The following is a 23719-nucleotide window of genomic DNA, read 5'->3' as shown; positions in this document are numbered from 1 at the left end:
TGTATCGGGCTCTTTAAAATGACTTTCAGCTGCTCCCTGGTCACCACAGCAGGTTGCTCCACATGTTTGATTTGGCAAGGTTTTATGCCAGATGCCCTTCCCCGACATAACCCTGAAGGAGTTATGCCGGGGAGCTTTTGCCTGGGAAGCAAAAGCTTGCTGGTTCCCTACATAAAGGAGACCATGTTGGGCTTTTTGCATATATAAATGCACTTTGTGCTGTTGAAGAAACTCCCAGGTACCTGAAAATTCTGTTAAAATGTATTGCAGGCATGAGCATTCTAGTCTGCTTTGTCTGCCATTGAAAGAATTTGTGAATCTGACTGTGTGACTTAGCAACCCTCTAAAAAGATAAATGTTGTGTGAGCTGATCCTGGTGCTTCATGCATGTCTCCTAAATAAATCACCCTGTTTCTGGGAGATGTTTCCTATGCATTTTTATAGCCATTAGTCTGGTGCAAGTCAGTTAACCATTCAGATATAGATAGATAGATATAATTTTTTTTTTTTTTTTTTTTTTTCCTCCCACCCCCTGGGACCATACTGGTTTAAAAAAATGAAATAAAATTGTTTCCACATCCCACAAAACCTGTGCTCTATCATCTTCCAACCTAGTAAACAAGACTCATTTATCCCCACCCCCCAAAGAGGAAAGGAAACTACAGTCACCCTGTTCCCCTGATATGATTGGTTATCGGCAGCACTGGCTGCAAGAGAACGGGACTTGGCTGTACCTGAGCTGCTTGTCGCCCCTTTACCTATATGGGCCAGGTGAGTGTGAGTGTAACACACTCACTCCACTGAAGGACAAAGTAGCACAGTGCTCAGGGACTGACTTGTCACTAGTCACCGAGCACAGTCTATTACAGGGGATAACTTTGGTCTGGAAATGTACATGTCCTGCAGGGTTGTTCTATAAAATTGAATTCAAACGTATTAAATAATAATTTTTGAGAGACATGTCATGTGGTGTGCTGTGAGATCTGGCTGTCAATGCAGTGAGAAGCTAAGCTGTCAGAAATGTGATACTGAGGCATGATGATGCCATAATAAGTGATGATTCAAGATTTAAACCGTGGCTGAGCACATGGCAGAGCTTCCTGTCAACACGGTGAACGAGTTGAATGCATCTGGAAAAGTAGAACAAAGGAGGTACATAGTTACATCGAGTACAATGTCTGAAGCCCAGGTGGCTCTGTATGTGTGAAGAAAAGAGGTTAAGCTGGTGCAGTAGATGCATAACGTGGATGCAAAACCCTGCAGAGCATGAAGTCACTGAGTGGAATAGTTTATTCCATTTCAGCTACATTTGTTTTTATGTCTTGTTTTATTTAACTTTGTGTAAATGTTGAACTGTTTTGAGGTGCACTCTGAAATTTTGAGGGAATAGTGGCACATGCTCATCTACTTATCTCATAACTTTCGCCATCAATGCTCCTGTGCCTTACTGCTTTTAGTCTTAGAGCTAGAGATGCAGTTCTCTAACAAGAATTATGTCAGTGCTATTTTTCAGTACATTGTCATAATTTTAAAAGTCAAGTATTTTGTTTATTAACTAGTTGGAAAACTACTAAATAACTACTACGTTTACTGAAAGGAACTTCTAGTCAAGACCATTTTAAACTTTAGCTTGGTTCCTGTTTATGTAAGGTGCCAGTTTTGTTGCTGCATCTAATTTTTCTTCTTCTCCCCTTTCTGTAGGTTCATCTGGTCTCCTGCCTGATCCAAAGTAGCCTGAAATCTAAAGACTGAATCTGCCTGCATATTGTTTCAAAACTGCTCATGCCTTACATCTTGTAGAAATGTATAGAAATTATAAGTTTCCTGACTTTTATACTAAATTATTTTTTAATTATTTTTGGGGGGTAATTTTTCTATCCTGTGTACTGCCAATATTTTGAAAGTCACTCTTTATACACTGTTTCTCAAACACTGTTTGCTTTTTTTGTGCTCTGTAAATGGTGTTAATGTTCTCCACACGTGTTACTAAATGCACTAGTTTTATACTCTAAGTCTAAGATCTGTGCTAAACTTGTGCACCATTATAAAATGTAAACCACGTCCATGTTGTTTTTATCATAAAGTAAATAAAGTGTGACTATGAACCAGATGGAGTGTTTCTTGCAAAATCTCAAAACACAGGTATCCTGATAAATATTGAACAATGGCGGGGTGTTTTAGTTCTGTTTGTAGTCCACTGTTAGGCTTAATAAAGAGTTGATTTAAAACAGGAAGTTTTTAGTGCACAGAGTAAAGCAGTGAGCATTTTGGTATACTAAAGCTGTACAAAGGTAAATCCAGTCAGTAAGGAACTTCTAATTGGGTAGTTTTATTTTTGGTCTCTTTACATTTTCTACAAAAATAGGGATTTTTAAATACACATTATTACATTAGTAACAGAAACATCAGCCACTAAATCAACTATTAATGACAGCCACATTTGAGAGAGGTTAGAATACTGAGGTATTTGGGATTTTTTTTTTTTTTTTTTTTTCTCCGTATGCTGATTTAGTATTATGTAACAAAGAATGGACCTATGCTAGAGGTTTGCTGTCAGCTTTGTAAGAAGTAAATAACGCTGAAATTGTGATTTAGATTAAATGAAACCAATCTTTAAATAAATCTAAAGAAATCCATGCTCTAACTTCTCCCACTTGCTCTCCTAATGAGAAAGCTGCCAAAGATACCACTCCGTGATCAGGGGTTCGTTTGTTTATTATCTCCGCCACGATGCTTTATGTTTAGTATTTTATCTGTCGTCTTTAGACTTTACACTTTAGAACACCGCCCACTCGTTTTGTTTTGGTGTGTAAAACGTTTGCCCTTCGCAGAACGTCAACACGGAATGACGGACGTTGTTGGCGTTTCAGCACAGCGACGCTAATGCTAAGCTAAGCTAATGGTGGGCGGTGTGTCGTAGATTGCGGTTTGACATCTTGCCTGTGGAGAAATAGTCCTGGACCGCATTGAAAACGTCGTTACAATTTTCTCGTATTTGTCTGGGATGTATGGATGGATACTTGGCGGATTCTCGTCGCTGTTTGAGCCCATTACGGGGCAAAACCCCACGGAGTGGCCTGGGAAAGGTAGCGTTAGCGCAGAGGTACCCACGCGACCAGGCGTAAAAACAGCAGCTTGGCGGCAGGAGAGTCACTGCAGACCCGCTAAACGGAACTACCAGAGGTCGGTGATTGAAAATGGTCTATATTTTTTTCAGTCCTAAATAGTTCACACTTCGTTGGCCATTTAATCATTTGTTTGGATTGTTGAGGGCAGTCATTCACCCTTCCAGCTAGCTAACATTAAGTTTTGAGTTAACTTTAGATGGAATTTGTTTATTCACAGCAGGTGAATTTTAAAAAACTATTTTACTGAAGTTTGCTGACAGTATGTTTATAACGGTGTCAGTGGACACCCACATCACATTTAATATCAAGTACACTCATAGCGAAAGCGGAAGTAGTCTAAAACAAACTATTATGACCGTTCCAATATTAACTTATTTTTGTTTAAAATCCTATTTAAATCCAGTAGCTTGCTACTGTAGCACAGCACGGCAGACTTGAGAGTAATTTTAACTGATTTTGTAAGCCTGCTGGTAAAGGTCGCCCAATGATATCTGCATGGTTTTGTTTGGGTTCAGGCAGCACAGTCAGCAGTTTGTATATACTATCAGTACACAAACAAGCTCTAGAAAGACTGGAAAAGAAACAAATACAGTGGCATCATTGTAAATTTTGTTGGTAGAAAAAAGTATATGTTAAACTCTGAGAATTTGATACATTTTTTTTCTTGAAATGTATTTTTGTAATTTGTGAATGTGAGATTTATTTATTTATTTTTTTAAAATCTCTTTGCAAGATTATGTATTTTTGAAAACCACTCATTTCGAACCATTTTCTGTTATTACAGCGTGCATGTTGCAGAGAGTGTTTGCCAGAGTGAGCAAGTCGAAGTGAAAAGACGCAAAAGAGGTTTGTTAGAATATAAAACTGCTTAATATTTTTTGCTTCCTGACGTGGAATTCGGTGATCGTGATTTGTGGTGTCCTGTCTTTCAGATGTCGTCATCAGCTTCATGAAGAAGACTGTGGCTCGGGTAGCAGGTTTACTCAGACTGCGGAAATCACTGACGAGGTGTGAGAAGCCCAGATCTCATGAAGAAACACAGGTGAGTGCCCCGTCTGTGCTTCAGACGCATACATTTGGTATTGTTTGCTACAGTGTATCAGAGTTCATCGAATAGACAAGTACTGTAATGACTGGGAGTTCTAAGCTGAGGTGTAATGATAGGTAGACACACACCACTTCTTAGGGCGTTTTCACAGCTACTCTAAGGAGCTTGGAAAGAACAGCGTCTACACTTCTTTAAGTTGCTTCAAGATGTTTCACCTCTCATCCGAAAAGCTTCTTCAGTTCTAGGGTCAAAGGGTGGAGAGTCCCAGATGTAAGCCCCGTGGGAGTGTCCCCCAAGAGGGACAATGATCCTCTACCTAGTCAGACGACTCAAGGTGTTAAGATGGGTGTAGGTCACAATCAGCCAAGGTTTCGGGTGAGGTCATTGTGAAACCTAACCTAACCCCACCCTGTCATGTGATTTCCTGAGGTTAGATGGCCCAGGATGTGAGTAGGCGTTAAGGCGTCTGGGAAGGGATCTCAGAACTGGATTATAGATGGCAGACAGTTGGTGCCGTAAGCAACCGCCTCTGTTCAAAGGTGGTCGTTCACAGTGGACGTAAATGGCTTCTTTCACTCCTCTTTCAAACCATCTGTCTTCTCTGTCCAAAATGTGAACATTGTCATCCTCGAAAGAGTGACCTTTTTCTTTTAGATGTACAGTAGATAGACAGCCGAGTCTTGTCCCATGGAGGTGGCTCTTCTTTCCAAGCTCCTTGAAGTACGATGACCTGGATGTCTGAGAACCTTTACAGACAAAAAAAATGTCCCATAAGCCTTGCATTCTGGGATGCAGCAAGGTACTATAGATGTGCAGAGGGTCTGTACAGGCTAGCAACTAGCTGTGAAATGAATGTCAAGTCTCCATGTTGTCAAATAATCCAGAACACAGGCCCTTCTTCCTGTATTTACTTTTGTTGCTCCCACCCCAGACACATCTGGCCAATAGGACAGAAAATTCTCACATGGTTTGTAGTCACGCATATTGGTTCACTTGGAGCTCACTCAGATTTTCTATGTGAAAACAAACCAAATCACAGGGAAAAGCTACAAGTTAACAAACTCATCAAGTGATTCGGACCTTTATGGAGGAGCGATTATGGCTAATTTAGGCAAAACAACACTTTAAGTCTTTTGGGAGTCTCTTTGTGAGATGTGATGCATACTACATGTGCTGCTTTATCCATGTGGATACATACAGTTTCATAGCTAACTTTATTTATCCGTGTAACTCTCTGTAATTCCATTGAATTTCCTCTGTTGATCCAGCCTGTCGCTCTAATGGGCATAGATGAGCTCCACACCTCATGGCTGAACAGTACTGAATGGAGAATGGGTAAGCGAAGATGGACCTTTTAGTGCACAATTCATGATTATACTCACGTCACTGTGTTTCAACCAAGCTTGTCAGTGCAGAATGATCTCATCCTTATACCCAATGTCATTTGTTTTGATGTTCTTTCTTCAAAGATAAACCAGTAGCTGGAGGTAATGAGAGTCAGGGAAAGAATCCTTTTCAGAGCTCTTTACCTCCTTTAATGAGGAAATACAGGCAAGTGATTCAGTACTGGAGATTTATGTAAAGTACAAGTCATCCAGTACCTTTTTTTTAGCCTTTGTGCTTGCAGTCTTCAGGCTGTTCTTTTTCTTTTATGTTACCACCTATTGAAAACGGGTCCCATGCTAATCTGCCTCCCTCTTTTTATTTTAATCCAGTGGGACAACGCTCCCTGTAGGGCTTCCAGACAGAGCAAAGGACAGGGAGAGGAGAGGATCCCTCCAGCTGCTGTCCTCAAGGCCTGTGCTCAGGGTGGGAAATGCTAATCCTGACCCAACATGCAATGGCTTTGGACACAACCGCTGCTACAAGCCCAGTCTTACTGTGGAAGAGGTAAATTAGTCAGTTATTTGTATATATGAAAATATACTTAAATTCCACTTTTCCCCACCTCACAGTGCCAATAATCAAACTTTAAAAGTATGAACCTCTGCACGTTCATTTCTGATATTTTTGGTGTCTTCAGGCCATAAAGCAGAATAATAAGGAGCACTACAGGCGGCTGCTGGAGATGGTGACAGAGAAATACAGCAAAAGCCAGCCACTACCTTTTAACCAATCAAAACCACAAGAGTTAGTATTAGCTTTGATTTTTACGTGTTTTTTTTTCTTTTCATTTTAATATTTCCATTGGCCATGAGCTAATAAGTGGCTTATTTTGTATTTATCCTCAGAGATCCGTTGTCACAGGTTGATCACAAAACTGCTGCTTCAGTAAAAACTTTTGAATCAGTACACAGGAAGACGGGACAGATAGGTGGGGCACTCGGCTATCCATTACAGACAAAGCTGATTTGTTTTTATTCATTGTTGACGATTACAACTAATTGCAGATTGTTATTAGTTTAACTTCACCCTTTTTTGTAATCTATAAATAATTTTGTCAATAACACATGATCAAATATCAATTAATGAATATAATTCTTTTGTAAGGTTACAAGTGGCTTTTACTTGAAAAAAACAACTTTAACAATCACAGAATTGTCCAGATACTTAGTTGGGGGGGATGGTGTGTTGATTAAATCATGACTGTTTGATCTCTGGTTTATTTGTAATATTTTATTAGAATAAATAAAGCCTTTCATATCACACAGTCACTTCACCCAAAGTAGGTTTAAATGCATGTATACATATTGATCAGTAAACATGTTGCAGTGACTCTTCTGTTCATGGTTTATGGTTTATTTCACAGCTGCTGCAAGTCTATTTACATGGAGAAATGCATCTGCGGCTAACGACAGGTTGGTGCGGTGCTATTTTTATTTAAACGACTGCGTCATGCATAACGAGGAATGATTGCTTTAACTTCTTTTATGCGACTCGTCTTCAGCAGGGGGAGTTTCACCTTTAGTAAGCCAATTAGTGGACCCTTTGAGGACCCACAGCCTGTTGGATATATAAAGGTAGTCACTCCTCCTCTTCTCTGACATGCCACAGCATGGATACGAGTCTGTCCTGTCCATAATCTTGACCTGTGTTGCAGCAGAAACATCCAGCAGATTTGGATCTTTCTACAGAGGTAGCTACTCGCCTCAACCTCGTGGACAGAGACGCTCCTGCTGTCGGTCTGCCTGACACACATTCTGCACATACAAGGCACAGTGAGGAAGACATACCCAGACTGACCAAGGTAAGAGTCTGTGTTTAATGTGGACTTTTTATGCTGAGATTATTTATTTATTTATTTTTAATGTGTATATTGTCTGTGTGTGTGTAGGAAATGGCAGCAGAGGTGAGTGGAGCTTTGGCTCAAAGTGATCCCAACCGTGTCCTGAGTGCAGCTTTCAAACTTCGCATCACACAGCGAGACCTGGGTACACTACAAGAAGGCAGCTGGCTCAACGATGAGGTGAGAAAGTAGAAATGCTGGAAAGGTTTTTAAATAGAATAAATTTCATGGTTATTTTAGACAGTTATTTAATCTAAAAGCTCTTGAAAACTTCACAAAAAAGTACACAGCACAAAAAGTCAAAAACAGGACAAGAGCAAGTTTTGCACAAAAACAATGGAGGAAACAATCATGTCTGTATTTACCTTGATTTTCTTGTTTTCATAATTGTTAGATAATTGTTGTTAGTTAATGTGAGTGCTTGATTTTTATTGTGTGACGCATAATTTTATTTATCACGCCCAGGCCAGGCAGCCTTATAAGGCACCAGTGACAAAGGAGCTGAGCCAGTGGACTAACTAGATATTCTTTATTAATCATAGGGGCAGTACAAAAGAAGGTGTAATTCATTCTCAACCTCTCATAATCCCCATAGCCTCTTGCCATCCTAGAGTTCAACAGTGATGTTTGGCATAATTTGAATACATCTTCACAATTTTGACGTTAACAAAATATCTTAAGTATTTGTCTTATATGTTTATCTTTCTTCAAATTTGATTCACATTGCTACTAAAATGTCATTGTAGAGATACTGTAGTGGTTCAGCTTCCTCAAAAACACCAAAGAGCTCCACAGCATTCTTTAAATCCCTGTTTTTTGCAGCATAATTTAATATAGAGTTATCACATGCATCATGCATTTGTGTCCTAAGAAAAACCCAACATGTCAGCTAAATCTAGCAGCTTCATAGTTCGTAAATGCATCAAGATATTTGTGTCTGATCCAGTGTTACAGGCCAGAGGTTTCTTGCTTCTTAGTGTGCCTTTTTTCCCTAAAATTAAAATTCTTACTTATTTAATTATGTTTGTAGCTGACCATCATCTATAGCACTAGCTGTTTAATACATTTAATGTCTTACAAATTATCTTCAGACTCAACCAGTATGGTAATATCATCTGCATACAATCAAATGCCCAGGGCGAAATCACCCATATAAATTGGATTCCTTAATTCTAAGAGCTAAATAAATTGTACACAGGGTAGGAGAAAGAACATCACCTTAATGCCAAAGAGTGTTAAACCAACCAGTATGCATATTATTAATTAATTGCATGTATAAATACTAATTTATGTTATTTTGTTGTAAATGTTTTGTTAAAAAAAAGCTGTAGACTCAGATTATTCAATGTGTGTCTTTAATGAGTGTTTATGTATGGCATGTTTTATATTACAATTTTTGTGTTCTCCACCAAGGTGATGAACTTCTACCTTTCCCTGATTATGGAGCGAAGCTCTGGTGAAGCAGGGCGATTAAAAGTCTACTCCTTCAGCACCTTCTTCTTCCCAAAGCTGAGGGGTGGAGGAGGCGGGCAGGCTGGAGGACACGCTGCTGTGAAGCGCTGGACCAAAGCTGTCGACCTCTTCACGTTTGACCTCATTCTGGTCCCTCTGCATCTAGGCGTCCACTGGGCATTGGCTGTGAGTCACTTTGGATCTACCAGTTTTTGACTTGCTCTGCCTAAAAATACCTGTAATATTGCAAAGGCTCACTCTGTACATCTAAACTGTGATCAGTATTTTTGCCAGTCATTGTCACAAATCAAATGTTTGCACTGTTTTTATTCCAGAGAAGCAGAAGTGCACATTTTAATCGCTCACCTTTTTCTTTGCAGGTGATAGATTTTCGGTCAAAGACAGTGAAGTCTTATGACTCGATGGGCCGGAGACACGATGACATCTCGAGTCTTTTACTGTGAGTCGTCAATTTTCTCTTAAGCTCCATTTTACTGGCTACGTTAGACATGTTTTCACTATAGATTTGTTTTTACTGAAGCATTATAAATGATGTAATTGTGCTGATTTTTCAGACTCTACCTTATAGAGGAGCACAAAGCAAAAAAGGGTAGAGAGCTCGACTGCACCAAATGGACTGTTGGAAGCTTGAAAGCTAGTGTAAGTCTGTGATGAATGAAGTAACACTTCAAATGTGTTATTCCTCACAGTGAAATTAATGACTCTGTATTATGCATGTAGGAGATTCCCCAGCAGAAAAATGGAAGCGACTGCGGTGTTTTTGCCTGTAAATATGCTGACTATATCGCAAGAGGACAGCCCCTTACCTTTAAACAGGTGTGTATTCTGAAATCCCTGCCTTTCTTGGCACATTGCAGCATATCAGTGAATTGGTGTGAAACCATGTATGAAAGTCCAATTTAAATATACATATGAACAGATAACAAACGATATACGAATAACATCTGCTTCTTACTTTACAGTGCCACATGCCTCTCTTCAGGAAGTTGATGATTTGGGAAATTCTTCATCAGAAGCTGCTATAGAATAGAAGGGTCGCATCCATTGTTAATGGCCTACCAGAAGAGACTGAGTCAGTGGGAACAACCTCTCGTGTACAGTGACTACATGTGAAGTAAGAGAAGAATAAATGGGCCAAAGAAGTGGACTTTACCGACTGAGATCTAACCCAGTCTCGCTCTCCAGATCTGGAGTAACAAACACTAGTCTTAAGAGTTAATTGTTGCTTATCGTGTCAGGGACATGTAAACATTTTGTATTCTCTGAGTTGTAATTAGAGACAGTATTTGTAACAAGTGTGTGTCTTAAAGAAACTTTGGCACTACTGACTGAATGACTTGTTATTGATTGTGTTTCCTTATTGTTTGAAGTGCTGCTTGAAGTGCCTTAAGTCTTCTCACACTGAGCTCGGCATAGTTTTTTTTGTTTTTGTTTTTTTCCCTTCAGTTGGGAAATTTGTTATTTACAACCCAACAATCTAGGTGTAGTTTACCCCTCCCAGCTATGATCAGAGTGGACAGCAGATGACTGGGGTGAAACTTAATCTTTTTCTAAAAATATAGACAATGGCAATTAAAATACCTCCTCCAGACATTTGTCTGACAAAACGTGCATGATTGAGTGCTTGTCGTAATGACAAGATGTATGATTCCCGATTATTTATGACTGGATGAGTGTATTTTGGAGTGTCTGTGTATAGTTTTTTTTTTTTTTCTTCATGACTGGAGTATTAATAGTTGTCTCTCCATATTTACCATAAAGCGCTGTTAGAGCTGTGAATCTGTTCAATAAGTATACTGCAGCAGGCTATTTAGGGCTGTTACAAAGACTCGAATTATAGTATACTCCATTTAAAAGACAAACTACTGTACACACATGCATGTTTGTGCTCATGTCTTTTTTCTTTTTCTTTTTTTTTTGCTAAAATAAAGTATTTCTCCTTTTTTTTTTTTAAATTATGTATTGATTGATTTATCATTAGATTAAGTGAGATAAAGGCAAATAATCTGTGTCTGTGGACTGGATCAGCCACAAGAAAAGGTGTTGAGGGATATTAGGAAAAGTATTGCAAATATATAAGCCTGGAAAATGGAGGTTAGTATTAAAAAGAAATACAGAGATCTAATCGCAAAATAGTGTTTTTGCAATGTCCAAGGCATGTTAGGTTTTTAAATTTTTTTAAAGTCTTATGAAAATTAATCATCTCATTCATGAATATTAAGAACAGTGGTTTGATAAATTGTTCATAATAATAAAGCTGCTGTACAATAATTCTCTTTTCCTTTCCATCATTATAACACCAAATTTAATATAAATAAAAATTATTTCTCAGGAAACCGATTTTGATTTGTTAACCAAAAAGTCCGAGTTTGATTACAATCCCAAAACATGTTTTAAAGTTTAATAACAAGTGTTATTATTATTATTATTTTATTAAGACTGAAGTGTTTTCTCTTTAGGTGATAATAGGTAGAGTGAGCTCAGGTTGATCTTTAAAGAGATTTTTCCTTTTTAAGGTGAAGGAGAGAGCTTGGATGTAAATGTGCCCCTTATCAATTTGTATGTGTGGAAAATCTAATTTCCATACAATCTATATCATTTATATAAAACAACAGCTTCTGTGGTATCATCAAACACACTGAAAATTATTTTTATTACTGCATTTCAAAAAAATACTTCTCAGTAAATACATCATATTCAAGAAAATTCCCCTTTGAATCCAAATACCTCTCTCCACCAAGTTGCAATAATAAAGGGATTTTATACATCTGTTAGTACAAACAGGATAACTGAGGACTGAAACTGTGCTTATCATCGGATTAAACCTGGAAAGTTTAAAGGGTAATTTAGAAACACAAGTCAACAAGTCAAATTTAAATAGAAAATCTACTCCGACACATAATAAATATATTGGATATAATATAGTCACTCCGTTATATCGGAACCTCTTTTCGATTAGATTTTGCTAGCTCTTTTAGATTTAGCTAGATTTTATTGCCCCCTTTTGTAAGAAGTTGTTTTTCCAAATACAGTTCTACATTCCATTGATTAAGGGATCTAATCAAAATTATAAGAATACGCTCAAAATATACATGATTTCTTTAAACTTTATTTATGCATATTTGACTTAGGCGCTTTTAACTTGAAACTCAAACCGGAAGAGGAAAGCGTCCTCCTTAGGCGCAGACCGTTTCTGTTCAGGTCAAAGCAGTACGCGTTTTCGGTAGAGGCAGCAGTAAGATTAGTCTTCAGAGCAATTTTAGCGTTAAATATCTTTTAACGCATTTGCTAAACGTGTTATTTTATAATGAGCGACAACGAGAAAGAGTTCAGGGAGCAGGTGAGTTCACGATTCATGACAATCAGCGTTAGGACGAAATAAGCTGTTAGCTACATTTGCAGATCTGTTTAACGGCTATATTTTCTTTTTAAACAGGCCTCGAAATTAGTAAAAGTCGAGTTTATACAAGGATATTAAGCACGTTGTGTGAATTATAGACTTAGATTCTTAAAGTTTATTGGGGCGTTTATGTGAAAATAAGAGGGCTAGCGCTTGCTTGCTAAGCTAAAGCGTGCGGCCTGCTAAGCGCAGCGGTCGGTAGAGGAGGCCGCCACCTGGCCGCGGGTGCTTTCACTTTCTCATTTACTTGTTATCTAACGTTGCTTATTGAAAATATAACTAGCCAGCAGCAAACATATGTGTACAGTTAATAGTTAGCTACCTCAACGTTCAGCTGTTTGTGAGTAAGTTGTAGTTTAGTCCCAATGAAGGCCAGTTAAACGTAAAAAGTGCACCTTTTCATTCCTAATAATAATGTTTCCTAGTTTTTCTTGATGTTTTTTTCCCTTTTCTTTTCATTTTTTTAAATTTCTGGTTTTAACAGACACCAACATGCCTTATCACCCTTGTTTGTTCTTTGTTAAGGTTGAGGTTGGAAGAAAGAAAAAGGCGGAAGACGTTTCAGATGTGAAGTTATTGTTGTTTGAAGCTGATGGTGTTGATGCATGCTAATGTATGGGAGAGATGCTGAAAAAAGAAGCGATCAAGAGCTGTCCCCGCGTCTAGTGTTGTAATGGCAGATGGTAAAAGGGGGAAGAGGAGGAAAAAAAGAAGTCATATATTCAAACGGAAGAAAGAAGAAATGAAGGGTTGTTATGAAGTAATGAAGTTAAAGAAGTTATGAAGTTAAGATGAGAAGTTTTCCAGGGTATGAGTAATTTCCTAACAGCCTGCTATGTTATTACTCTATTTCATCCTATTATTTTTCTCTATAGCATGCATGATTTTCCCTCTCTGTATCAGCCACATCACTGGTCAATTCCTCCATTCTTTATTTTTAATTAACTTTTTGTGCAGTCAATATTTAAGCTACATTTCTTAATATCTGCTTGAAATATCTTTAGTATTTCACCTAATTCCTCAATATTTAGTCTCAAACCTGTTAAATGCGAAAATGTGGTTAACTTCTTCTGAAAAGGGCATTGAAGGTGGTGAGCGGTGTCACCTCCAGGCCCTGTAGTGTTGTTGTTTTGGTACATTTGGCTTTAGAGTGTTTCTGACATCTGCAGTCTGGTTTGTTCAGGACTCTCGGGCCGGCTCGCGGAGCGCATCCCCTGGAGGCTCACCTAAATCCACTAGCCGCTCACCAGCGCGCTCCAGAGGTGGTTCCCATCATTCCAGATCCAAATCTCAGTCCCGATCTAGATCTCGGTCAAGATCTAAATCCAGGTAAGTCAGGTTTCTGATTTAAGGTACATAACAAGATAATCGTGTGAGATTTTGGTTTCCTCACCTGTGATTTATTTATTTTTTTGTCTGCAGGTCTCGATCCCATCGAAGTTCACGCAGACACCACTCCCGTTCCCGCTCTCGTTCCCGCCGGCGCCGCTCCAGGAGCCGATCTCGTAGCTCTGAGTACCGCCGGCGCAGGAGCCACAGCCGCTCCCCCATGTCGAATCGACGCCGACACATTGGCAACAGGGTATGGTGCTACTTTGTTAACTTGTACTCAAGGTGTTTATGGAGACGCGAGTCATCAATTTTTAGATTAAACAGTTTAATGTTGACTGTGTGATGTATAGTTTAAGGTGTGTGTGTTTGTGTGACATTGTGAGATATGTTGACATGTCACAATCATGAATTTCTCATCTTAAATTATTTTTTTTGTCCCCACACATCAACGTTTCTGCTCACAGGCCAACCCAGACCCCAACAACTGTCTGGGTGTGTTTGGTTTGAGCCTCTATACCACTGAGAGGGACCTAAGGGAGGTTTTCTCTAAGTATGGCCCGTTGGCAGACGTCAACATTGTGTATGACCAGCAGTCACGTCGATCCAGAGGCTTTGCCTTTGTCTACTTTGAGAACTGCGAGGACTCCAAGGAGGTCAGTAGAATAACATAGGGATATGTATTTAAAAACTTAAAATAGTTGGCTTATTTGTCCTAATATAGTTAACCTCTTTGCTGTTAAAAAGCTATTTTAGTTCAAACTAAACTTCAAAGAGCACATCCATGGTTTTGTACAAGGTGAACAATAGTAAGTAAAATAGCATAAAAGACAAATGTGAAAGTGAAACTTGTTTAATTATGCAGCTCGTCTTGTCCGTCCAGTCTGCTGTTTAGTGTCTACAGAAGAGTGAAACAATTTGCAATGCAAACAATTTCAGTTAGACTGTGCGTGTGTGTTTATTTTAGGCCAAGGAGCGAGCTAATGGAATGGAGCTGGATGGACGCAGGATCCGAGTGGATTTCTCTATTACCAAACGAGCCCATACTCCCACTCCAGGAATCTACATGGGACGCCCCACATAGTGAGTGCTTGTCCACTGGGGAGCTTGAGATGTTATATGGTTACTTGAGCAAAATTGACACATTATCATTTGTTTTAAGTGGTGGTGGTGGTGGTGGTGGTGGAGGAGGCGGCGGTGGCGGCGGCGGTGGCTCATCACGTCGTGTCTCAAGGGACTACGACAGGGGCTACGACAGAGGCTATGATAGAGGCTACGATCGTGACTACGATCGTTACGATGACCGCGAGTACCGTTCATACAGGTTGGTGCTTTTTCCAGCACCGTTTGTATCCCAGTGTTGATCACGAAGATTTGATAATGATGCATGATTGATAAAGACTCAAATTAGTCAGTAACTGTAACTAAATTTTTTTTCCTCCCCTCATCCTACAGGCGCAGATCTCCATCTCCTTACTATAGTAGAGGATATCGCTCTCGATCACGATCCTACTCACCACGTATGTTTAAACCATGTTTCTGCCATTAGACTAGTTTATTTAGAAAACCTTCAATTTGACTCAATCTCTAAACTTTATGTATTTTTAAACAGGTCACTACTGAGCAACAAGAGAAGAGGCGACAGAAGTGTTACTGTTTGGATGACAGTGTTTTGTTTTAAATCTGACAATATTATGTATGTGGTTTAAAAACTCTGCATCTGTTTGTGTATCAAAAGTTTAACAAAATTGATCCAAAAGAACCCCCTAAATTTCTCCCTGAGCACAAAAAAGTCATCAGGGAATCATGCTGCACCAAGTCTGTGCGAAGAATCCGTTTTTGGTTTGTTTATTTTTTTCTGAAAAATGGAAGAAAAAAAAAAAAGTTTTGTTTTGGTTTGTTTTGTTTTTGAAGACTCAGTGTGATCAAATGAATTGAAAGCACAGTCAGTGGTTGTAAAAAGGCTAGGATGTTCTCAGTAGTTTTTGTTTTGTTTTTATGTATCATAGCTGGATTTTTCTGTGCCAGTTTTACACTTTCTCATTTTGCTCTTTGTTGGTAGGTGATTTGTTAAACTGTCGTGAGCCTAGTTTGCCCCTCATTAAGTTTTAAATGCCATGTTTCTTTTTCAGTTTGTTTTTGCTTGATCGAACGTCCACTTTTGTTTGTATATAAGAAATTAAAAAAAAAAATAATAATACTTTGACCATGCTGTGCTCTTTGTATTTAAGATGTGCTTCCATTTTTTTCACACCTAAATTGTGTTATTATCAAAATTGTCAGAGTTACTGGTTAAAGCATTAATTATTGAACATTATTTGATTAAACTAATGTCTTCCACCAGTAAGAAAAGTATTGCTTGCTTACTACAAACAATATAAAAACAAACGTTTGGGTTTTATTTTAATAAATTACAGCAACAGCTACACGCAGTCATAAGCACTGCTGCTCCCTTTAGGGGTCAGCACAGTGGATCATCAGCCTCAATCTCATCCTATTCTAGAATCTTTGTTACAGCAACACTGTAAATCCTCCACAACATTTGTGAATCTTCGCTGTGGTGGTTTTGTTTTCCTCCTGCCTGTCAGCTCCATGTCCTTTGTCCATTATATTCCTCTACAATCCACTCAACCTGATCTACTCATCTAATGTACTCATAATCTTGTCCATGAAAATCTTTCTGCTGTCCTTTTGTCACAAAACACCCCTGTCGCTCATCTTCCCTCCACCTTGCCTGCCCTCTTCTTCACTTCTTGTGCACTTTCTGTTGCTATGGATAGTTGATCCATGTGGGGAACAGGCTAAGCAGAGAAGCTCAGACCTCTCTCTGTCCAGCCACTGGGACACCAAAGCATTCTTAGGATATCTGAGAGACATCTCTCCAGCATTTCTTGCTTCTGCTGTCTTTCATTCCTCTTCTCTCCAGTGCATACTTCAACCTCTCCAGGCTTCTCTTCTACCTGCTCCCTATATTCACTTAATTTGAGGACATTGTATTTTGAAAAAGTAGACCCCTTTCTGTTGTTGTCCAGGGTATTTTAATAAGAAATTACCTCAGATATCCAGTTCTATCGAAGCTAGTTCAGAAGTAAAGTCTTTTCTTATGGGTTCTGGCCATACTGACTTCGTGTTCTTGAACGCATTACGCACACGTCACGGTGAAACAGACCGCGGAGTAATTTTAAATACTCACGAGACGACTCACGTATCGTATAACAAAAGAAAGGCAGAAAAGTGCATTTAAATTAAATAATTTGGGGCAAAATAAAAAATATATGTCCAAGTTGAGTTATGTCGTGGCATTTCCAGCTCTTCGCCCGACCAATCAGAGAGCCCTTACGTCAAAACACTTCCGCTTTGCTCCCCAGCTTGTCTTTCCAGTAGAGCGGCCGGTGTGAACACGCATCAGGAGTGGACAGCACGTAGCCTGCAGGTTTTAAGGTAGCAAAAGAGACGTTTTCTTAGCCAAATAAATGTTGGTGTCTTTGTAAAGTTCGGACGGTACAAACAGGACTATGTATTCTGGTTTAAATTTTCCCATCTGCTAGCTAGGAGTGGTTCCAGTTAGCTACTAGCTGGCGTTAGCATGCTGTGTTTGAATGAGCATATGACCCTACACGTTTTTAGTGGAGCCAGCTGACATGCAGCAGAGCCGAGGAGTTGGTTAAAAAAAAACTCTGCTTTTTTTAGTATCCCAACACGAGTGTCTTAATCTGACCATCTTGTTTTAAATCTCGTAGATGCCTCCAAAGAAGACAGAAGCTCCGAAGCAACCTCCATTGATTGGACGATTTGGAACATCCCTAAAAATAGGAATAGTGGGATTACCTAATGTTGGGTATGTAAATTTTATAGCATTTTTTCCTAGCTGAATGAGTGGGAAAAAGTGTTAGGCGTCACCATTCTCTCTTAATGCTGTTGCAGGAAATCCACATTTTTCAATGTGCTGACTAAAAGCCAAGCTGCTGCGGAAAACTTCCCCTTCTGCACAATTGACCCAAATGAGAGCAGGGTACCCGTTCCTGATGAGCGATTTGATTTCCTCTGCCAGTACCACAAACCTGCCAGGTGTGTATTGCAACAGCTGGTTAGAAGATGTAAGGACATCTGCATCATCTGATGATCTTCCTTGTCACTTCAGTAAGGTTCCCGCTTTCCTGAATGTTGTGGACATTGCTGGTCTGGTGAAGGGAGCTCATTCTGGACAGGGACTCGGAAACGCCTTCCTCTCTAACATCAGTGCTTGTGATGGGATCTTCCATATGACTCGTGAGTTACAGTTGCTGCGGTGTAGTAACAGCTGAGAGAGAGCACAGGTGTCAGGGCATGCTGGAAATAAAGGTCTTATGGGGTAATAGGTCCATCTTAAGAACTTTTCTCAGTGTACTTTTGGCTTTGACTAGGACTGGGAATTGAAGCCTAGTTCCAAACTGTTTCCATCTACAGTTTAAAGGTGTGTTCTGATTCTGAACCCTTAACTGGATAAGCAGTTGAGAATAAAGATGGATGAATGGTTATGATGGGAACATTTAAGTTAAAATTAAAAAAAGAAGAAGGAATCTTTATCAGGGTTATATTATATATTAGAAGTGAAATCTGTGTATTAAATCTGAGCAGTTTGCATTTGTTTGTTTGTTTTTTTGTTTTTTAATATCCAAGACCAGAGGTGTTATCCAGCATTGTCTGATTTTGCATTTGTGTCCATATCTCAATGATTCTGTTTCATAAATTGGTATAATGAAATTTGTGGTCATTCGAAGGTAATGTTAGGCAGATCTTGAGAGACTAAAGAACAATTAATTTTGTTTGTTTCCCTCTCACCAATTAGTCAATAAATAATGAAGGCAAATGAAATAAAAAGGCAAAATAATTGGCTCTTGACTTATTTGTTAGTTTCACTTTTCAAAAAAGTGAAAGGGGACATCAGTTTGCTTAGAAATAAATTAGCAGAATTGAAAATTTAAAATATGTTTTAAATTGATTAACAATCTATTAAGTCTTGCTGTTGCTGTACTTCTCCAGTGAAAGTATTTGCATTTTTTTTTCTTCAAGCTATGTCGTTGCACCGACAGTCTGCTGACGCTTGTTTGTGTTAAGGTGCGTTTGATGATGAGGATATCATCCACGTGGAGGGCAACGTTGACCCGGTGAGGGACATCGAGATAATCCACGAGGAGTTGCGGCTAAAAGACGAAGAAATGATCGGTCCAATTATCGACAAACTGGAGAAGACTGCTGTCAGAGGAAGTGACAAAAAACTAAAACCTGAATATGTAAGTGAAGGTTTTTTTGTAGAAGCATTTACTTTTTGTCTTTTGTTGATTCTGAATTAAATCGGTCTGTATATGCTGCTTCACATGCTTCTTTTTGCTTCAGGATATCATGCTGAAAATAAAAAACTGGGTGGTAGAAGAGAAGAAGCACATCAGATTTTACCATGACTGGAATGACAAAGAGGTACTGATGTGTTCCAGTGTAAACAGTTTTTCTCCCTGAGACCCTATTTGAAACGGCTTTTTCATAAAGAACTTCATCTCTAACTCTTCACAGATTGAAGTTCTGAACAAGTACCTGTTTCTGACTTCCAAGCCCATGATCTACCTGGTTAATCTTTCAGAGAAAGATTACATCAGGAAAAAGAACAAGTGGTATGTTTGCTTTCACCCTGCGTGTCTACATGTCGCATATATTAATCTTACCGTCCTCTCATTTCTTTGCCATTTGAAATGACTCATCCTGCGGCCTGTTGTTCATCAGGTTGGCAAAAATCAAGGAGTGGGTAGATGCTCATGATCCTGGCGCTATGGTCATTCCTTTAAGTGGAGCTTTGGAGTTTAAATTGCAGGACATGGAGGAGGAGGAGAGGAATAAATACTGCGAGGAACAGAAGACACAGAGGTATTTGGTCATTAGTCTTTAAGTTGTTAATATCATGCTAAACTTGAAGGGTACTTTCTTTATGGGTGTACTGTGAAGCAAGCAGTCTCTGGTATTGTAGGTGCAATTCCAGCAGGGCAGAAGAAATGTGTAGATGCCTTTAAATGCATTGCTCCCTGAATACATGCACATGTCAGTTAGAATGCAATGCACAATTTGTGCTGCTGTAACTTTCACAGCAGGGTTTATTCATGGGTAGTAGTAAGGAACGGCTCAACACGTTGCATGCATAAAACAGTTTTATTTAGGCAAACTCTGTATTGCAATCAGAGGAATAATTGGGGAAGACATGGCACTTTGAGGTGACTTTAAACTGAACAACACTAAAAACTTTGATTTTAAGTTCATGGCTTACTAACCCTTTAATCACTCTTTGTTAGTTGCACCTTTCTGCTGTAATGATATTAAATGGCTGCAGGCAACTTAATACTGAGTACTGAGTAATTAATTAAAGTTTGCACTGGTCCTTATTTACTAATGTGCTTTGAAACGTCCATACCCTGTGCAAAAATTGAATTTGCAAACCATTTTTTGTTTTGTTTTGTTTGTGTGTTTCTAGTGTTTTGACCAAAATAATAAAGACCGGCTATGCAGCGCTGCAGCTGGAATACTTCTTCACAGCAGGACCAGATGAGGTGCGAGCGTGGACCATCAGGGTGAGTGTTTTGACGTGTGTGTGTGTGTGTGTGTGTGTGTGTGTGTGTGTGTAACCTTTTTAAAAATACATAATTAACTCTTGTGATTGAAGATAAACCACTCTGATAGTTTTGAATTTCAGAGATCTTCACTGAGTTTAAAAAATAAAAAAATAATTTATTCAAAGAATATTTTGGAAAGCTTAATTTTCCAATTTTTTTTTTTTTTCCTAATTTGTGATTAGAATGTTGGCTTGTATTAAAATTCCAACATTTTGCGTCATTTTTGTTATTTTTTTTCTGACAACCAGCTTCACTTTTGTTTTCCGTTATTATATTTAAGTAGTCAGTGAAGATCTGACTTGTAAAACTGAGTGATGGAAACATCTGACATAGATTTTTAAATATATGTGATATTATATTACTTTGGCTTTTGCCATTTGGTGTCTTCAACAGTTCTATAATTGAATACTGATAGAAATTTTATTGTTTCTTTGTTCAAAACAGAGCCTTGAAGTAAATTTTTGACAGTTGTCATCATTTTGTGATGATATCAGGAGCGCAGATTGTTACTTTTGCAGAATTTCTTAAATGTGATGCATTTAATAAATACATATTTTATTTATAACATGTCCTGTTGTGCTTTGGTCCCACAGAAAGGTACAAAAGCTCCTCAGGCTGCTGGAAAGATCCATACTGACTTTGAGAAAGGCTTCATCATGGCCGAGGTGATGAAGTTCACAGACTTCAAAGAAGAGGGCAGTGAAACTGCAGCCAAGGTGTGAGCTTTTGTTTTGTTTTGGGTGTTTTTGTTTGTTTGTTTTTCCCCAGCCCAATTATTCCTGAGTTGCTGCATGTGCTGAATTTCCATCAATAACTGTTATTATTCTGGAATATATCAACTCTAATTTTTTTCCCTTGTTTCTTTCTCTCTCAGGCTGCTGGGAAGTACAGGCAACAGGGCAGGAACTACATTGTGGAGGACGGGGACATTATCTTTTTCAAATTCAACACACCCAATGCACCCAAAAAGAAATAAGACCACAGAGTCACTGGGTTGGGGGAATCAAAACTCAGAATACAGTTTAGTCCCACAGAGCACACTGTCTGCTGGTTTTCATACTTCTTTTTTGATTCTGATGGCTTCAGCTGTTCGAATCAGTTTTTGGTAACAATGCTTTAGTTGTTCATGTGTTTTTAACACATAAAAGACTGTTTTTTGATAATTTAATTTAAAGAAAAGCTCAGACTTCTTTTGAGACAGGTTTCTGTTTTGGATTTTTTTTAAGACTTAAGTGTTTTATTGCTCCGAGCAGCTCATCTTTTCTCTCTTCATGAATTGCAGTCATGGCTACAGCTGATTAATCTGTAAGCTTTCACATTCTAATGAGCCTGTTGTTTGGTGCATTAGTAAGGGCAGGCATGGCTGTTCTATCATAAAAATACTCATAATTGCATAAAGCAACAACGTGCTGCAGGTGAATTAGTTTTAGATGTCATCCCTTAAAATTTAAAAAGAGCAGCACAGTTCTATTAAATTTAAAAGGTGCTAAAATATATTGTGTCCAAAAATCAATCATCATTTCTTCTTGGGAGAACGAAAGCCATCGGTCGGTGTTTCATTGAGGGTGGGGCTGAACTGTATTGTGCTGATAACATGAGGGATATTATTTTAGAAAGAGGAACGGAGACCTCGGTGGCAGTGCCTCATCAGATTCCTGAAGAGAAAGCTGCTTTTATTGATTTACACTCCTGACGTAAAGGAGTCCGCCCCGCATAACGAGAGAATGCACCATTGTGGATCATTTGGACTGTACAGCTTTAAATTGCATCATGTTTCACCTCTCTCACTGCCCACAAACTATGCTCATTTTCATAAACATGCTGCCACACTGTGGACTAAAATAGAAATCTTTCTGACCTATGGAAACCAGTGTACAATAAGTATCACCCTCATCAATATGCATGTGTCAATAAAAGGAGATAAACCTGTTACGGTTTTGTATGTTTATTTTCTTTCATTCCAGGCAAAACAGATCGTCGTCCCAAGCTACTCTCATCTCTTTATATTTTGATAGGAAAAAGTTGCAGCATCTATTGAAATTATTTGTGAAACATGTACAGTTGTTTGTGGCAGTGCAGTATATATAAGGAAAAAAAGCTCTTTGGATGTTTGGGTCCATTTCAGATCAAAATCAGGTCCAGGCCTTGAGGAGGTCGATCGATGACTGTTGGTGTTCCACTGTGTTTTTCTATCCAGATTTGCTTTTACTACATTGGCAGTGTGTTTGGGATTATTCTCATGCTAAAAAAATGAAGGCACTTCAGGCACTTTTTAGTTGGTATTGCATGGAGGATCAAAATCTTCCTGGGATTTTCTGCATTTATAATTCCAGCAATTTTCACAAGATCTCCAACACCATTGGCTGAAACGGAGATCCAAACTGTGACTCCATCTGTTTTACACATGGCTGTAGACACTGCTGTACCTCTCTCCTTACCTTTGTACATATTGAAAAACAAAAACATATTACCAAAAATGTCAAATACGAATTCATCGCTCCATAAGGCCTGTTGCCACTGATTTTATTTTCAGTCTTTGTGTAATTTGGTATACCTCAACCTTTTCTCACCATTTCTCCTCCTACACAGTGGTTTCTTCATAGTCAACCTTCCACTGAGACCATTTCTGATGAAGCTTCATTGAACAATGGTGGCTTATCTCTCTGTTCTTTGACACTTCTTTTTTTGTCCTGCTAGTAACCAAAGTGTCTAAGGACGCTACCAGAGCAGTTGTATACTTTTACACGGACACGAAAGACTGCTTTGCTGTACTTTTCACACGTTCTGGAGGTCGGTCTTATTACTTCACTGGGCTTCATGCACTAAGTGATACAGTCATGTGGCAGCTTAATTCAAAGTTGGTGGTTATAAAAATGTTTTTAACCTATTTTCATATATGGATAAGCTTTCATCGTGGACCCACACATGAAATTTAGCCAGAACAAATAATCTGCTCACCTTCAAGGCCATTCATAACCTCGCTCCTTCTTACCTTTCTGACCTGTTAACCACCACTTGTTCTGCCCGTTCACTTCGTTCTTCTTCTATCCAGCTTACTGTACCTTCCTTCCGCCTCACCACCATGGGAAGCAGAGCTTTCAGCTGCTCTGCTCCCAGGTTGTGGAACTCTGCCCCCAGAAATAAGAAATATTGGTTCTCTCCCCCAGTTTAAATCCCAACTCAAAACTCATCTGTTCAAATCTGCATATTCACTGTGAATCCACTGTTTGTTCATTTTATCTTGTGCTTTTATTTTATTGTTCTTATTCTGCCATTGTTTTACTAAGTGTTTTATCCTATTGTAAAGTGTCCTTGGGTGACTTGAAAGGCGCTCATAAATAAAATGTATTATTATTATAGAACGAATTTAATTTTTAAACGTTTATTTTAACATATTTTTATGGGTTTATAAACTCAAAAGACAAACAGATCTGCAGTGGTTGAAACATTTGGACGTTTTAATCCCGAATTAAGTGAATT

The 23719-nt window shown here is 38.8% G+C and overlaps 4 protein-coding genes across 9 annotated transcripts in view; all 4 read left to right on the top strand.

Moving 5' to 3' along the window:
• Positions 1-2105, top strand: part of pcnt (pericentrin) — a 33961-nt gene extending 31856 nt beyond the window's left edge. For 4 of the 5 annotated variants that reach the window (XM_085258364.1, XM_085258363.1, XM_085258362.1 and 1 more), the window contains 2 exons: positions 616-771; positions 1702-2105. In XM_085258364.1, coding sequence (XP_085114490.1) covers positions 616-771; positions 1702-1733 — 188 coding nt within the window. In that variant the 3' untranslated portion in view covers positions 1734-2105. The remainder of the gene's footprint in view (positions 1-615; positions 772-1701) is intronic. The other variant, XM_085258366.1, reaches the window with a different exon arrangement.
• A 694-nt stretch (positions 2106-2799) lies between these two features.
• senp2 (SUMO specific peptidase 2) lies at positions 2800-10823 on the top strand. Of its 2 annotated transcripts, none has more exons than XM_085258369.1 (17): positions 2800-3183; positions 3913-3974; positions 4061-4170; positions 5445-5511; positions 5646-5727; positions 5892-6066; positions 6200-6306; positions 6408-6490; positions 6926-6974; positions 7064-7136; positions 7220-7363; positions 7451-7582; positions 8816-9040; positions 9235-9314; positions 9430-9514; positions 9596-9691; positions 9838-10823. In XM_085258369.1, the coding sequence occupies exons 1-17, from the start codon at positions 3005-3007 to the stop codon at positions 9898-9900; spliced, it is 1812 nt and encodes a 603-aa protein (XP_085114495.1). In that variant the 5' UTR covers positions 2800-3004; the 3' UTR covers positions 9901-10823. The 2 variants fall into 2 exon arrangements, with proteins under 2 accessions (XP_085114495.1, XP_085114494.1); XM_085258368.1 differs by having other exon boundaries at positions 2801-3183; positions 7217-7363.
• Positions 10824-12023: 1200 nt separating this feature from the next.
• LOC146552305 (transformer-2 protein homolog alpha-like) lies at positions 12024-15810 on the top strand. Its single transcript, XM_085256801.1, has 8 exons — positions 12024-12215; positions 13459-13604; positions 13698-13857; positions 14072-14260; positions 14572-14687; positions 14767-14928; positions 15060-15124; positions 15217-15810. The coding sequence occupies exons 1-8, from the start codon at positions 12183-12185 to the stop codon at positions 15225-15227; spliced, it is 882 nt and encodes a 293-aa protein (XP_085112927.1). The 5' UTR covers positions 12024-12182; the 3' UTR covers positions 15228-15810.
• A 1109-nt stretch (positions 15811-16919) lies between these two features.
• On the top strand, positions 16920-22171 carry ola1 (Obg-like ATPase 1). The gene is made up of 11 exons (XM_085256800.1): positions 16920-17045; positions 17345-17442; positions 17529-17672; positions 17746-17873; positions 18702-18877; positions 18981-19061; positions 19155-19252; positions 19362-19502; positions 20101-20197; positions 20833-20955; positions 21114-22171. Exons 2-11 carry the CDS (start codon positions 17345-17347, stop codon positions 21213-21215), a joined length of 1188 nt encoding a protein of 395 aa, XP_085112926.1. The 5' UTR covers positions 16920-17045; the 3' UTR covers positions 21216-22171.
• Positions 22172-23719: the final 1548 nt, after the last annotated feature.

The sequence above is a fragment of the Mchenga conophoros genome, linkage group LG19 (assembly GCF_057382185.1).
Source record: "Mchenga conophoros isolate Kocher_MC1m ecotype Shallow Benthic linkage group LG19, M_conophoros_male_GT1.1, whole genome shotgun sequence".
Taxonomy (NCBI): domain Eukaryota; kingdom Metazoa; phylum Chordata; class Actinopteri; order Cichliformes; family Cichlidae; genus Mchenga; species Mchenga conophoros.
The sequence above is the reverse complement of the archived record's forward strand: the minus strand, read 5'-3'. Positions and strand labels throughout refer to the sequence as shown.